Source organism: Cyprinodon tularosa, unplaced genomic scaffold, assembly GCF_016077235.1.
Source record: "Cyprinodon tularosa strain WSP-4 unplaced genomic scaffold, ASM1607723v1 ctg375, whole genome shotgun sequence".
NCBI classification, from domain to species: Eukaryota; Metazoa; Chordata; class Actinopteri; order Cyprinodontiformes; family Cyprinodontidae; genus Cyprinodon; species Cyprinodon tularosa.
In genome coordinates, this window is record NW_024039091.1 from 320,861 (window position 1) to 336,397 (window position 15,537).

At 39.2% G+C, this 15,537-nt stretch overlaps 1 protein-coding gene across 2 annotated transcripts in view; it reads left to right on the forward strand.

Annotated features, from left to right (window-relative positions):
• The first annotated feature begins 1,836 nt into the window (after window positions 1–1,836).
• ergic3 (ERGIC and golgi 3) overlaps window positions 1,837–15,537 on the forward strand; it is a 31,691-nt gene continuing 17,990 nt past the window's right edge. The window contains exons 1-7 of one of the 2 annotated variants that reach the window (XM_038296704.1): window positions 1,837–2,019; window positions 6,613–6,683; window positions 10,077–10,164; window positions 10,237–10,356; window positions 11,734–11,830; window positions 11,912–12,077; window positions 12,196–12,253. In XM_038296704.1, the coding sequence (XP_038152632.1) occupies window positions 1,932–2,019; window positions 6,613–6,683; window positions 10,077–10,164; window positions 10,237–10,356; window positions 11,734–11,830; window positions 11,912–12,077; window positions 12,196–12,253 (688 nt within the window). In that variant the 5' untranslated portion in view covers window positions 1,837–1,931. The remainder of the gene's footprint in view (window positions 2,020–6,612; window positions 6,684–10,076; window positions 10,165–10,236; window positions 10,357–11,733; window positions 11,831–11,911; window positions 12,078–12,195; window positions 12,254–15,537) is intronic. The other variant, XM_038296703.1, reaches the window with a different exon arrangement.

The following is a 15,537-nucleotide window of genomic DNA, read 5'->3' on the forward strand; positions in this document are numbered from 1 at the left end:
GGTCTAGCTGCTGTCACACCGTGACAGTTTAGACCAGCATATGCCTGATTGTATGAAAAATCTGGCAAAAAACGCTGGAATACATTGGATAAAGTTATGAGCACGGAGAAACATGCTGGCACACGTTGAGAAATCATGAGCATGTTTCTCCGTGCTACCATGTTACCTGTAACGTACTAGCCATAAGTTACAGGTAAGTTATCTGATGGTTGACATACATTAAGTGTAAAGTACTCATCAGTTGTGGCAAAGCAAGGCAAATTTATTTGTATAGCACAATTCAGTACAAAGACAATGCAAAGTGCTTTACATGATTAAAATATAGGAAAATAAAACAGAATCAAAGCAAGTAGGAAAAATAAAATAAAAAATGCAGAAACAAAAAAGAATATTAAAAACAGACTAAGGAAAAAAAAGTTTAACTAATGATGTTTTAGTTGAACTGTTTAACTAGAACAGTGGAAGGCAATCCTAAACAAATGTGTTTTTAGTATTGATTTAAAGGAACTCAGGCTTTCTGCACTTTTACAGTTTTCTGGAAGTTTGTTCCAGATAAGTGGAGCATAGGAACTAAATGCTGCTTCTCCATGTTTAGTTCTGGTTCTAGGTATGCAGAGCAGGCTGGAGCCAGAAGACCTGAGTGGTCTGGAGGGTTGATACACTGATAGCAAGTCTGTGATGTATTTAGGTGCTAAGCCATTCAGAGATTTATAGACTAACAGAAGTATTTTAAAGTCTATTCTCTGAGATACAGGGAGCCAGTGTAAGGACTTTAGAACTGGGGTGATGTGCTCTAATTTCTTAGTCTTAGTGAGGACACGTGCAGCAGCGTTCTGGAGCAGCTGCAGCTGTCTGATCCACTTTTTAGGCAGACGGAGGCGGTTGATGCAAATACAAATTTATGGTTCTTTAAAATGGCAACACATTTCTTGCAGCACGTATGTAACATGTTTTATTTTATTAAAAGGTCATTTTTATGTCTTTGTATTTGCAGCTGAAATTGAACTTTTATTAATCTGGACTCGGGACAAAATGCCTCTCTGAGTTCTAAAGGTTTCAGACATTTAATATAGTAGATAAGCCAAGAACTAAGAAAAACATTCAAGTGAATAATTGAATCTCTGCAGGTTTACTTCAAACTGTTGGTTACTCCACAGGTTTTCTAGTTCCGATGTGTTTCTGTCTTTTCAATCTTATAATCTAGTTTATAATAAAAGCTGATCCTAGATAGTAATTTTGGTCACATTTTAAGGACCTTTTCTGTTCAGTTAGCAGCGATCTGACATTTTTTCATTGGGTCAAAATCAAGTAAACAAACAAAAAGCTATTTTTTCTTTTCTTTTTCTTTTTTTAGACAAATGAAGGGAATTTGATCTGAAAATCAGATATACAAGTCCACTCTATAGAGCAGGGGTAACCAATTAAAAATCAGCGGGGTCCGAATAAAGAACATCATCAACCAGAAAAGGTCTGGAGACATTTTTAATTATAATCTGTTACTTTATACAGAATTTAACCCTGAAATAAAAGGTATTTATGGATCCGTGTTATACATTGAATTTTTAGATAAAAAATATAGAAAAAGAAAATTTTTCCATCTTAGAATTTAAGGTGTTTTTTTGTAAGTAGAGAACAATTTTGTTTAGTATATAGACAATTTCATTATTCACATTTTTTATATATATATATATATATATATATATATATATATATATATATATATATATATATATATATATATATATATATATTATTTCAATAAAGCTTAGTTAAAAGAAAGGGTAAAAAAAAATAGAAATTGACGCGTCTGCTGCTGATTGGCTGAACCGCGCGTCACGTGCTGCGGAAGTGAAGGGACCGATGTGTTTCTGGAGAGCAGGGGCGCTCCGATAAGGTTCTGTGGCGTTCGGGAGGATTTCCTGCCGGAGAAAATGGACACATTAAATAAGCTGAAGCAGTTTGACGCTTTTCCCAAAACTCTGGAGGATTTCCGAGTGAAGACGTGGGGAGGAGCGGCCGGTAGGAGCCTTTAACCGATCAGACACTCCGGGAGCTAGCTGCCGCTGCTAACAGGGCTGCTGACAGCGGCGCTCATTCACAGACATCAAACGCTGCAGGATGCACTTTTAAATCACTTAAGAATATTTTTCATTCATTGATGACCAGAAAACAAACATTTATTTTCAATAATTTATTCTATAGAACTCTAATGTATTCTTCAGCTAGAGCACAGCCAGAACTCATTTTATATAAACATCAGGTTTTACATCATTAAACATCTTTAACCTTTTATTCACATCTGCAAGTTTTTCTTTTTTAAACTCGGCAGTTTTAAATATGCAGTTAATTGTAAGATTAAACCACAAACAAGACATTTTTTAAATCTATTTTCATTGTTTAAATAGAATAGAATCATTGGCGGTTGTATACAGGGGCCAACGGGGGCCAGTGCCCCTGTAGATCCTGTCCTGGCCCCTATTATGGCCCCTGTACTGAAGACATAATACTCAAAGGGAATGAAACAGACATAGTTTCTGATAGGTCCTTTGGATCTATTTCAGTTTTTCTTGAGTTCTAATTCAGATTTTATAGAAAAACTGTAATTTTACCTTAAATTATGACAAAAATATGTTAAGTTCCTAAATTATGAATGCATATTGACCTAATAAGGCATTTTAATTAAACCTATTTAATAAAAATCTCACTTCATGCAACTATCTTAATATATTTGAATGCCTGGACCTGTTTTTTATTTCATGCTTTTCTGTGCCCCCATGAAAACACGCTGGCCCCCTCCTGGCCCCCTAATTCATTTGGTCTAGAACCGCCACTGAATAGAATAGAAAATCCCTTTATTTTCCCACTATGGGGGAAATTGTGGTGTTTACAGCAAAAACAAAAATACAGAAAATGGTCACACAAATGTGGACCTTAGAAAAATGTATAAGAATAACTTAATAGTGAAGAGTTAAAATATAAACACTAAAATCCTGTACTGTAAAGTGTTTTAACAATATAAAACTGTGCACCTGGAGAATAAATAACCAATATGCAGCTATGGACATTTTTACAGTAATGGATATTTGAAAATAGCAGCAACATCAGAGATGAGCAAAATGACAGCAGCAGGTTATTTAACTGACTAAGGTAGAAACTGTGCAAAATCAGCATGAATGTAAAAACTTATTGAGGTTGTTGGGAACAGTGATGGTTAAATAAAACTTGTTTTTGCTTTAAAACTCTCCTTTAAAGGCTTAATCTATAAACTTATGCTGAGGGATAAGATGTTTATCAGAATAAACAAACTAATGTGATCTTTATAATCTACATGAACTAAAGATAAACTGATTTTAAAAATTAATTAGATCATTTTCTCCTGTTCATTGAGAAGTTTATAATTTAATCCTTTCTTCCAGGTATTTCTTAAAACAAATATTTATTCTACAATATTTAATAGAATTTGCCAAAAATGTCAAAGTTCTTAATATTGTTTTGTAATTTACATGTTGTGAAACTGTGTTTTTGTTACTTTTGCGTCCTGTATGAGGTTTTATATTTTTGTTTTTAAAAGAAAAAAAGGCTTAAAATGAAAGCACCATTTGTGTATCCGTGTGAAAGTGATGCAGCACAGGATCTGGAAACGCTCACTGGTCACTTTTTAACGTTAAAACCTTCATCTATCTATCATTAATCAGCCATTAAATCAATATATTACTATCAGATATCAGCCCAAATTTTCATTGCTTCATAGAAACCAAACATCAGAAAGATCAACAGCTTTTAAAGGAGGAAGTTATTAAAAATGATCAAACTTAGTGTGGGTCCTTGGCTGTCTGACACTGAGTACATATTTTAAAGGGTTTGACATCTAATGATTTAACTTTGCATTTATTAAACTATTGATGCACGTTTGGGGATTCCAGCCTTGGTTCAATCTCTAATATTCCTCTGAGGATCTCGCCGCCCACGCCGTCACTCAGGGTATGTGTTGGGCTACCGTATAAAAGCCTCAAACTCGGCCCTATTTCTGACATTTTGAACTGAAAGCTTCCTGGATGGGAAGCGAAACGTCTTCAAACTTGGAAACAAATCCAGTGGATTGATTTTAACTTTTTCTTTGGGAATTACAATGACCTGAATGACTTAGAATCTTCACCAGCAGATTCAGATAAAGTTTCTTCTCCCAACAATGAAAACCCATTAGTGTTTCCAGTCCAGGTAGAAGACTTTATACCGTGTTTCGACGGGTCATTAAATTAGTTTTTTTTATTTATTAAGGCCTTAAATAGCATTAAAATTAATTAAATATGATTATTGTGGCATTTAAAATGCTTTATTTAAAAATCTAAAAAGTTGATAAAAACTATTTCCTCAGATAAATTGCGATATATTTGCGTGGAACTGCTTACCGTCGATCGTAAAGCCGTTTGTTCCGAAAAAGAAGCCCGAGGCGGAGAAAAAGCTAGAGAATGAGAAAAATGTCTCAACGAGAAAATTTGAAAAAATTTCAACAAAAGTGGCTGGAAAATGAGGAATGTGTGACATGGCTGCAGCCTGTCGACAGGTACTTGTTGATGGCATTAAATGATTTTTAAGAGCATTAAAAAGCATTAAATTAGAGTTACTCATATAAACCCTGTTATAGCAGTGCAATAAACCGTGAACCTGTGATCATCCACTCACTGTTTGTTACCTATTTATGGTGACTTTGGTTATGAGTAGTCCTTAAACAACTTTTTCATTTATGATACTAATACAGGGTTTCCGTGGGTGATCAAAAATCATTAAAAGTCATTAAATTATTATTATTTTTAATTAAGGCCTTAATTGGCATTTAAATTAATTAAATGTGATTATTATAGCCTTTTAAATGCTTTATTTAAAAAAAAAAGATTATAAATACAATTTCATCAGATATATCGCGCTATTTTTGCGTGGAACTGCTTCCCGTCGATCGTAAAGTCGTATGTTCGGAAAAAGAAGCTCGAGGCGGAGAAAAAGCTAGAGAATAGGAAAATGCAAATTTCAACAAAAGTGGCTGAAAAACGAGGAATTCGAGACACGGCTGCAGCCTGTCGACTGTAAAGATGATGATTTCTTCATGTTACAATATATGAATGAGAGTCATGGGTACTTGTTGATGGCATTAAAAAAAATTATGAGTGCATTAAAAGAGCATTAAAAAGCATTAAATTGGGGTTACTCATTCCTGTACAAAACCTTTAATAATGCAGATTTAGATGTTGAGCGATACCGATTATGACCAGATACTGTATTAGCTTCACCCATCTATACTTTTATTGGTTATTTATCATTTGGAATGATGGAAAAGGTTTGATTAAGTGACATTTCTCAAACAGAACAACAGTTAACAACAATATGTGAACTACTGACCCGTTTCCCATTCAACAATGATCTGGTGAACTGTAAAGTGCCTTGAGATGACCTGTGTTGTGAATTGGCGCTATATAAATAAACTGAATTGAATTGAACAAAGACTTAAAAAAAAAAGCAGAGAGAAGCAAAGTGTTTCTATGAGCTTTATAATATTGGATATTTCAGAGGCAGGTGTATAAATGATCATAATGATCGATTCCCCGTATTAATATCAGTGGCAGCCCGAGCTTTAGTTTCTGGGTCCCTGAAATAGGAGAAAACACTGGAAAGTTTTTTTTTTTATTTTTTATAATTTGGTATTTTATGTTTGTTTTTTTTAAATGCAAATTTCACAACAATTATATTTTGTCATTTTAACTTATTTTAACTGTTCTCCTCTCCTTTTAAATATTTTAAACTGCAAATAATGTATTAATTACAAGTTAATTAAACTAGTAAAGATATCAAATTTCCCTGAGTTAACAGTGATTTGATTGATTCATCCCTGCTGCAAACAGACTCTACAACGCGACACTACAGCACTGATAACTTGTGCAACGTACAATGTGCAAGTTACTATTTAATACCCTGCGCAATAACCTGTTTCTCTATAGCTGACACCCAGTGCAATAACTATATATATAAATATCCATCTATATAAATAAGCATGTAAACAGCGTGTGCAATAACCCTTGTTTCATCCTACAATAGTTTTTTTAAACTTCCTTTAGCACATTCTTCTTCTTTGACTATTTGAGCTGATTTAACGAGTAAATTTCTCCAATTTGAGGTCAGTAAAGTCAAACCATCAATCAATTCTGTGGCTTTTGGCCCTTCAAGGTTTAAAGGGAAGTTTATTCCTATAAAAGCTTTCATGAACGCAGACGTTTTTTAAATAAAGAGGGATAGATGTTTAAAATGTTAAATTAGGAATTTAAAACGGATAAAAGTCAAAAATGATTCTTAATTCTTTGTGGGAAGGTCCGACTAAATGTCAGCGTTTCTGTCCTGATTCCAAGCAGTTTCTAGATCTCTGATTTTCAGGGAGTTTTTCTAAAAAAATTGGATGGATGGGTTTAATGGATTTTATTCTTGCTAATGAGGCGAGGGTTTCAAAATGGGAACAAATAGAAAATAATTTTTTTTTTTTTTTTTTCCTAGATCAAACTGAATTTAACAGAAACTTCTGTTCAGATTTTCCTTTAACGTCGGTTATGGCTCCATGTCTCTCCTCAGTGACCATCATCAGTGGCATCATCATGCTGATCCTGTTCGTCTCAGAGCTGCAGTACTACCTGACTAAAGAGGTGAGCTCCTCATCTGACCGTCGTTTGTGGGATTAAATCCTTCCACGCCTAAGCTGCAGCTTCCCCTTTCGGACGTCTGCTTCATTCCATTGTTCCACTGCCTCTCGTTGTGTTATAAAGATGTAAAACTGCAGAGATTTATCAGGAAATCTGTTAATCCTCGGTTGTGCAGAGATTTTCTTCAACAATCTGTTCACAGAGGGGGATTATCAGCTTTTTATTTCAAAACGATGAAACATTTCAGCTGTTTTCAGTCCGATTCTAAGCGGACCTCCTGCAAACCTCACAGCAAGCTGAACTTTAACTCTAAAACACCTGAAAGCACCAGGTGAGGGTTTCCCGTCAGACTGGTTTGGCGGCTGTTATCAGCGGGAAGCTGCATATTATCAGCCATTAGAAACCTTCTAGAAGGCAGAGGAGTCGCAGTCTGGAGCCATTCTATGTGACTAGTAGCCGCTAATAACGGCCATTTATTGGTTGATCACATCCGAAACGGAGACCTTTAACAACTGTGGCAGTTAACAACATTGCCTCACATCCAGTCTGCTGCGATCACAGATTAACAGCTGTAGATTGGCCTAAACTCGCAGATTAGCAGCTGTAGATTGGCCTTAACCCACAGATTAGCAGCTGTAGATTGGCCTTAACCCGCAGATTAGCAGCTGTAGATTGGCCTTAACCCGCAGATTAGCAGCTGTAGATTGGCCTAAACCCGCAGATTAGCAGCTGTAGATTGGCCTAAACCCGCAGATTAACAAGTGTAGATTGGCCTAAACCCGCAGATTAGCAGCTGTAGATTGGCCTTAACCCGCAGATTAGCAGCTGTAGATTGGCCTTAACCCGCAGATTAGCAGCTGTAGATTGGCCTTAACCCGCAGATTAGCAGCTGTAGATTGGCCTAAACCCGCAGATTAACAAGTGTAGATTGGCCTAAACCCGCAGATTAACAAGTGTAGATTGGCCTAAACCCGCAGATTAGCAGCTGTAGATTGGCCTTAACCCGCAGATTAACAGCTGTAGATTGGCCTAAACCCGCAGATTAACAAGTGTAGATTGGCCTAAACCCGCAGATTAGCAGCTGTAGATTGGCCTAAACCCGCAGATTAGCAGCTGTAGATTGGCCTAAACCCGCAGATTAGCAGCTGTAGATTGGCCTAAACCCGCAGATTAACAGCTGTAGATTGGCCTAAACCCGCAGATTAGCAGCTGTAGATTGGCCTTAACCCGCAGATTAGCAGCTGTAGATTGGCAGAAACTCGCAGATTAGCAGCTGTAGATTGGCCTTAACCCGCAGATTAGCAGCTGTAGATTGGCCTAAACCCGCAGATTAGCAGCTGTAGATTGGCCTAAACCCGCAGATTAACAAGTGTAGATTGGCCTAAACCCGCAGATTAGCAGCTGTAGATTGGCCTTAACCCGCAGATTAGCAGCTGTAGATTGGCCTTAACCCGCAGATTAGCAGCTGTAGATTGGCCTAAACCCGCAGATTAGCAGCTGTAGATTGGCCTAAACCCGCAGATTAACAGCTGTAGATTGGCCTAAACCTGCAGATTAGCAGCTGTAGATTGGCCTTAACCCGCAGATTAGCAGCTGTAGATTGGCAGAAACTCGCAGATTAGCAGCTGTAGATTGGCCTTAACCCGCAGATTAGCAGCTGTAGATTGGCCTTAACCCGCAGATTAGCAGCTGTAGATGGGCCTAAACCCGCAGATTAGCAGCTGTAGATTGGCCTAAACCCGCAGATTAGCAGCTGTAGATTGGCCTTAACCCGCAGATTAACAGCTGTAGATTGGCCTTAACCCGCAGATTAGCAGCTGTAGATTGGCCTTAACCCGCAGATTAGCAGCTGTAGATTGGCCTTAACCCGCAGATTAGCAGCTGTAGATTGGCCTTAACCCGCAGATTAGCAGCTGTAGATTGGCCTTAACCCGCAGATTAGCAGCTGTAGATTGGCAGAAACTCGCAGATTAGCAGCTGTAGATTGGCCTTAACCCGCAGATTAGCAGCTGTAGATGGGCCTAAACCCGCAGATTAGCAGCTGTAGATTGGCCTAAACCCGCAGATTAACAAGTGTAGATTGGCCTAAACCCGCAGATTAGCAGCTGTAGATTGGCCTTAACCCGCAGATTAGCAGCTGTAGATTGGCCTTAACCCGCAGATTAGCAGCTGTAGATTGGCCTAAACCCGCAGATTAGCAGCTGTAGATTGGCCTAAACCCGCAGATTAACAGCTGTAGATTGGCCTAAACCCACAGATCAGCAGCTGTAGATTGGCAGAAACTCGCAGATTAACAGCTGTAGATTGGCCTAAACCCGCAGATTAGCAGCTGTAGATTGGCCTAAACCCACAGATTAGCAGCTATAGATTGGCAGAAACTCGCAGATTAACAGCTGTAGATTGGCCTAAACCCGCAGATTAGCAGCTGTAGATTGGCCTAAACCCGCAGATTAGCAGCTGTAGATTGGCCTAAACCCGCAGATTAACAGCTGTAGATTGGCCTAAATCCGCAGATTAGCAGCTGTAGATTGGCAGAAACTCGCAGATCAACAGCTGTAGATTGGCCTAAACCCGCAGATTAGCAGCTGTAGATTGGCCTAAACCCGCAGATTAACAGCTGTAGATTGGCCTAAACCCACAGATCAGCAGCTGTAGATTGGCAGAAACTCGCAGATTAACAGCTGTAGATTGGCCTAAACCCGCAGATTAGCAGCTGTAGATTGGCCTAAACTCGCAGATTAACAGCTGTAGATTGGCCTAAACCCGCAGATTAGCAGCTGTAGATTGGCCTAAACTCGCAGTTTAACAGCTGTAGATTGGCCTAAACCCGCAGATTAGCAGCTGTAGATTGGCCTAAACCCGCAGATTAACAGCTGTAAATTGGCCTAAACCCGCAGATTAACAGCTGTAAATTGGCCTAAACCCGCAGATTAACAGCTGTAAATTGGCCAAAGCCTGCAGATGTTTTAAGATGTAGAGGTAATAGCTTATAAAAATATAAGTTTCATTCATACTGTAACTCTATGGTACCTGTATTTTATTCATAAATACACGTGCCCACACCCCTGAAATGATAAGTTTTATTTATTTTTTTCCACCCATAGATGTAGGTTTTATACGACCTGACCTGTTGCTGGTCTGTGGTCAGGTAGCATGGGGGTTTCTGCAGTACATAGGAGGGATAGAGTTTTAGGTCCAGACTGATGGCTGCAGATTCTCCTGCAGGATCTTCTGCTGAAACGCAGCATTTCCAGTTTCATCAGTTACTGCAGCTCCTCCAGGCCCTGAAGCAGCAAAGCAGCCGCTGTCTGTTTTGTAGCAGAGCTTTTACTTTGGTCCAAATAATGTCAACCTTTCAGTGTTTTCATGAAATGAAAGTTTGCTGTGGTCCCTCAGGTCCACCCTGAGCTCTACGTCGACACGTCCAGAGGAGACAAACTCAAAATTAACATCGACGTCATTTTCCCCCACATGCCCTGCGCCTGTAAGTTCTGCCTGTTTTAAAAAGTTCTGTTCAAACACCGACTGGACTTGGGTTCACGAAGCCGTCTCTCAGATCTCAGTATAGATGCGATGGACGTGGCTGGTGAGCAGCAGCTGGACGTGGAACACAACCTGTTCAAGCAGCGGCTGGATAAGGATCTCCAACCGGTCACCGACGAGGCAGAAAAACACGGTAACCTCTCTGCGCTTTGACCTTTCACCCTTTGGACTGTGATCAACCTGTTAGACAGAAAGCTTCAGATGCAGCTAGTTATAGTTTGTTTCAATTAAATATTCATGTTTAGGATGTTTGGCTGAACACAGAGCTGCCAAGTAACAAAGTACAAATACTTCCTTAAGTAGAAACGTTGGTTATAATTTAAAAGAGAAATTATTTTTTGGACAACTTTTTACTTATACTCCTTTTTTTTATTTTATGTATGTGTCTACGTGTGTGTGTGTGTGTGTGTGTGTGTGTGTGTGTATATATATATATATATATTCTAAAGTGAAAGCATTAAAATATATTTTTTTAATCAAGACAATTTCTCAGTGCTGCCCCAACTTGTTGTTCACCACATGCAAAAATAAAGATTCCCAAGATGATGCAAAGTAAAATTTGACACAGTTACCATTAGTTATAGAACTAAGAAAACAAAGTTTAAGAAAGTTATCTAGAATTGTAGTAAAATGTTCCTTTAATAGGGTAGCGCAGTAAAGCTTCTGTCCTTAACATTTTGTCCTGCATTACTTTTACTTTTATAGTTAAAGTAGATCAGTAAAATTGTCTCCTTCCCAGATCAGCTTCTCTGATTGGTAGATGCCAATTGTGACGCCTTGATGCACGTCAGCCATTGAATTTGCATGGAGACTAGCTGCTTCTGTAGCTAGCGGACTGAACGTAGCATAAGACAGCAGCTAAAAACAGAACGGTTGGCGTCTCTGTCCCGATTAGCTGCTTATCTTTCCACTTTGTCTCCACTTTGAACAGAAATGATGTCACTCTGCCTCACATTTCTACCTGCTGATCAGAGAAAATGGGCCTGTGGCTCTATGTTAGTATGTCTAGGCTGCCCTATTTTCCAGGAAAGAGAGGAGCTGCTGCTCAGAGAGCAGAATTCATAAGGGTTACTCAAATATGCATGAGTCAAGCAAAACTTACAATCATTACATTAATATTTTTTTTTTATATAGCCACTCATAAAAGTTTATTTTGCAGGAAATTTGCTATTTGAATTAATCGTTCTACTAAAGTTAAACTTCTGAATACAGGTCCTTCTCAAAATATTAGCATATTGTGATAAAGTTCATTATTTTCCATAATATAGTGAAAAAAATTGGACATTTATATATTTTAGGTTCATTGAACACTAACTGAAATATTTCAGGTCTTTTATTGTCTTAATACGGATGATTTTGACATACAGCTCATGAAAACTCAAAATTTCTATCTTACAAAGTTACAGTATTTCATCCGACCAATAAAAGAAAAGCCAACCTTACAAATAATTCTGCACGGTTATGCACAGCTTCATGTTGTTTTCTAAACCATCGACGGTTCTGTTGTCAGAGCTGGGTGGAGCTGATGACGGGGCAACGTTCGACCCGAGCACGCTGGACCCCAACAGATGTGAGAGCTGCTACGGCGCCGAGACCGAAGACCTGAAGTAAAACACCCGCCCACTCAGCCTCTGCTCGTCCGGAAGGCCTGGGATTTAACCGCTAACCGTCTGCGTGTGTGCGTGCAGGTGCTGTAACACCTGTGACGACGTCCGTGAAGCGTACCGGCGGCGCGGCTGGGCCTTTAAAAGTGCCGACACCATCGAACAGTGTAAGAGAGAAGGCTTCACGCAGAAGATGATGGAGCAGAAGAACGAGGGCTGTCAGGTTTACGGCTTCCTGGAGGTCAACAAGGTGATATCTCTTTATTTCCTCTGATTCCATGTATTCTTTATTCATAATCATTAGTTTTCTTGTTGCTTTAAAACGTTAAAATGTGCCCTGAGTCATTTCTTCTAATTTTTTTTTTTAGGTGGCAGGAAACTTCCACTTTGCTCCAGGAAAAAGTTTTCAACAGTCCCATGTCCACGGTAAGCAGCTGTCTTTCACTCCACTCCATCTGTCCCTCCATTAAAGGTTTAAACACCCTTTGTCAGGTTTTGGTAGCGCAAACCGGAGCCTTTTGAAAGCTCTGATTCAAAGGCATGTCTGAAAATCTGAGGCTGTTTAGTTTAACCAGCTCTAATCTGGTTCCCTTCACTTAAACTGAGCCTTAAGTTTTAAACCAAAGCAATAATGATCTGGATTTGAGCTGCAGTCTAAATATGTTTCTTTAAAACAAAATTAGGGAAAATTTTAATGTTTATTCTATATAGCATAGCAAGACAACCACAATAAAGGGTGTTTTTAAACTTGATTAATCCTCATGTTGATCATTAATCCATCTTCATTCATATGATGTAGATTTTAGGACACCCTCAGGTTCTAAACCTCAGATTCCTCCGTCTCCGTCAGCTTTAGATTTATTTAAAGCAGAGGTTTGAAAACTGCAGCGGTTTGATCATCCGTCACTGATTGAAGATGATGGAAACATTAAACCGTCGGTCAGACGGCGGCTGATGGATTATTTCTCAGTAGAATCAGCTCTAACAGGAAAACCTTAAACTGCATACAAACTTCTCTTTCTCCACGTTTTCCTCTCAAAGGGATGAGCTGAAGGTCGCTGCTAATGCTGGATGATTGCATGCTTCTCCCTTTGCTCTAAACTGAACCTTAGGTCATAAAATAAAGATTAGTGTCATAAAAATTGATAACAGAGCTGTTTCCTGCTGCTGCCACAGTCAACGATGGTTCTCAGGTCTTAGGAAGAATCTCATCAGGTCTTTGGTCTCATGAAACGGATGGAAATCTTTGAAATCTTGACCAACCAAGCACATAATAGACATAAAAAAAATATATATTTTGGGTTACACAAAGTGTATACTATATATATATATATATATATATATATATATATATATATATATATATATATATATATATATATATTAGGGGTGGAATGATTCACAAAATCCACGGTTCGGTTCGATTCGATACATGTTGATTGTTACACCGAAATTCCATAAAAAATTATGAAATTAATGAAAAAATCCCCCCAAAAATAATGGATTGTAATTATTTTAAATGATCCGCGGAAACCCTGGATCATTTCCGTATGTTTTGCTGCTTTGAATTTAATCATCTGGTGCATGCTCTCTAACCTGAGAGCTTCCAGGTTAGAGAGCATGCATCTGGCTGTTGTCAGGTTACATGCTCTCTACCATCTCCAAGGAACTCAGAGGGGAGCAGACGAAGCCACAGTGGGGGCTGTAGGCTTTGCTTTGAGCAGCCGGTCTGGAGCGCAGCGGGGGTTGCTGACGGAGTATGAGGGATTTCGGGGTTAGCATGACATGTTGCTGTTAGCATAAACAAAACGTGTTGCACAATGCTTGCACACTGTTGCACTTTTATCCACAACTTTCTTTCCGCTGTCATCGTAGGTCACTCTAAATGCAAAGCGCTCCCATACAGCAGACCTATAAAGTGCTGCTGGCGCGTCTTCCAACTGCTGTTCTTTCCCACTCGCCATACCCACACAATTCTCCACAACAACTGATTTTTTCCCCCTGCTACACACGCTAAGCTGCTTTGCTTCTTCTTCTTCTTGTTTACTACTGGCGGTTGGCTTTGGTCGCAGTACCGCCACCTTCTGCTCTGGAGTGTAAACGCTTCCTCTATGAGAAAAAGGAGCAGCGCGCGAACCGAACGAAACACACGCGAACCGAACCGAGACAGTCGAACCGAACGATTCTGACGGTTTTCATAAATCGTCCCATCCCTAATATATATATATATATATATATATAGTGTAATTGATGTCCGAGCGCTGCCGGTCTTGTTTAACTTGCAATGAATCATGGGAAATGCTGGGATATTCCACTTCCACGCTTCAAATCAAAAAAGAGGGAGACATTTATCGGATTTTAAGGAGTCTTGGGAGTCGGGGATGGGGGGTGGGGGGGTGGTACGGGGGTTGGGGGGGTCTTTGGGACAGACTTTGATGCGGAGCGGGAATAGAATTGTTCTCCACACTGGAAAAAAAATCTAAATCTAGATAAGTCATGTTTTCTTAAAATAAGTGCATTTGTTCTTGAATTGAGAAGGTTAAAGAGACATTTTGCCAATGGAACAAGACAATTTACACAATTGCATTGTCTTATTTCAAGTGCATTTTATCTAAATATCTTATTTTAAAAGCAAAAATACTCATTCCGTTTGCAAATCATCTAATTCACCCGCCGAAATTAAGGGTAAATACTAGGGGTGTAAATCACACCTATCATGGCGATTCCATTCAGTATCAATTTTCTGACCCAGCGATTCGATTATTTTCGATACTCAGGAATAAACCACGATACGATTCGATTAATTGTTTTTTTTCTTCACACCCTACAGACTAGACAATGTTTCAAATTTGAAATAAATCAATGAAAGCTGCAATAACGTTATGCTTTTTTTTTTTTTGAGAAACAACAGCAAATACAGAAGTAGAAAAGTTGCACTCCACCTATTCCTATTAAAACCTCATTCACTGAAAAATAACAGTCAATGAGTTGAAAAACGAATCGTGAAGTTTGACCCGCTAGAAGAGCGAGGTGCATGAGAATAAAAGCTCTCTCTTTTCACACCTCAGACATAAATTCCTAAGACAAGAGAACGAAAAGGTTGTTTTTTCTCCCTGAAACCTAATAACTCAAGGCCTGAGGATGTCCTAAAATGTTCACCATACATTCTTTCATCCATCGCCACCATCCTGCCCTGAACAGGCTAACAGTGATCATAGAGCAGCATAAAATCCCAGCAGGGTTTCACCCTCCGCTGTTAATGCTGCCTTTTTATCAGATGTTGACTTCAGAGCTGGCCTTCTTTATCAGTTGAGGGTTTTTTCTTTCAGGAATTTGCTCGATGCTGTTAATCCAGCAGTTAATGGCAGAGTAGATCAAACTGTCCACCACAGATTACAGAATGATTGATTGATGGAGGAGGGGGCTTGAATTTCCTTCTCTCTCCTTGCTTCTCATCTACCGTAATTTTCAAACTATAAGCCGCGACTTTTCCCCCATTTTTCGACCTTGCGGCTTATCTATGGACTTTTACACCTAACGGCCACTAGAGTAATACCTAAACCTACGGATTTTACCATCCGCCATGTTGACGTCACATTTACTTCAACACACAAGTACGGTAGCCGCGCGCGCGGGAATGCGGAGATCCTCCGGAAGCAGACTTCTACCGCGAGTGGTACGAGACAGAACGACAGCGAGAAAGACGGACA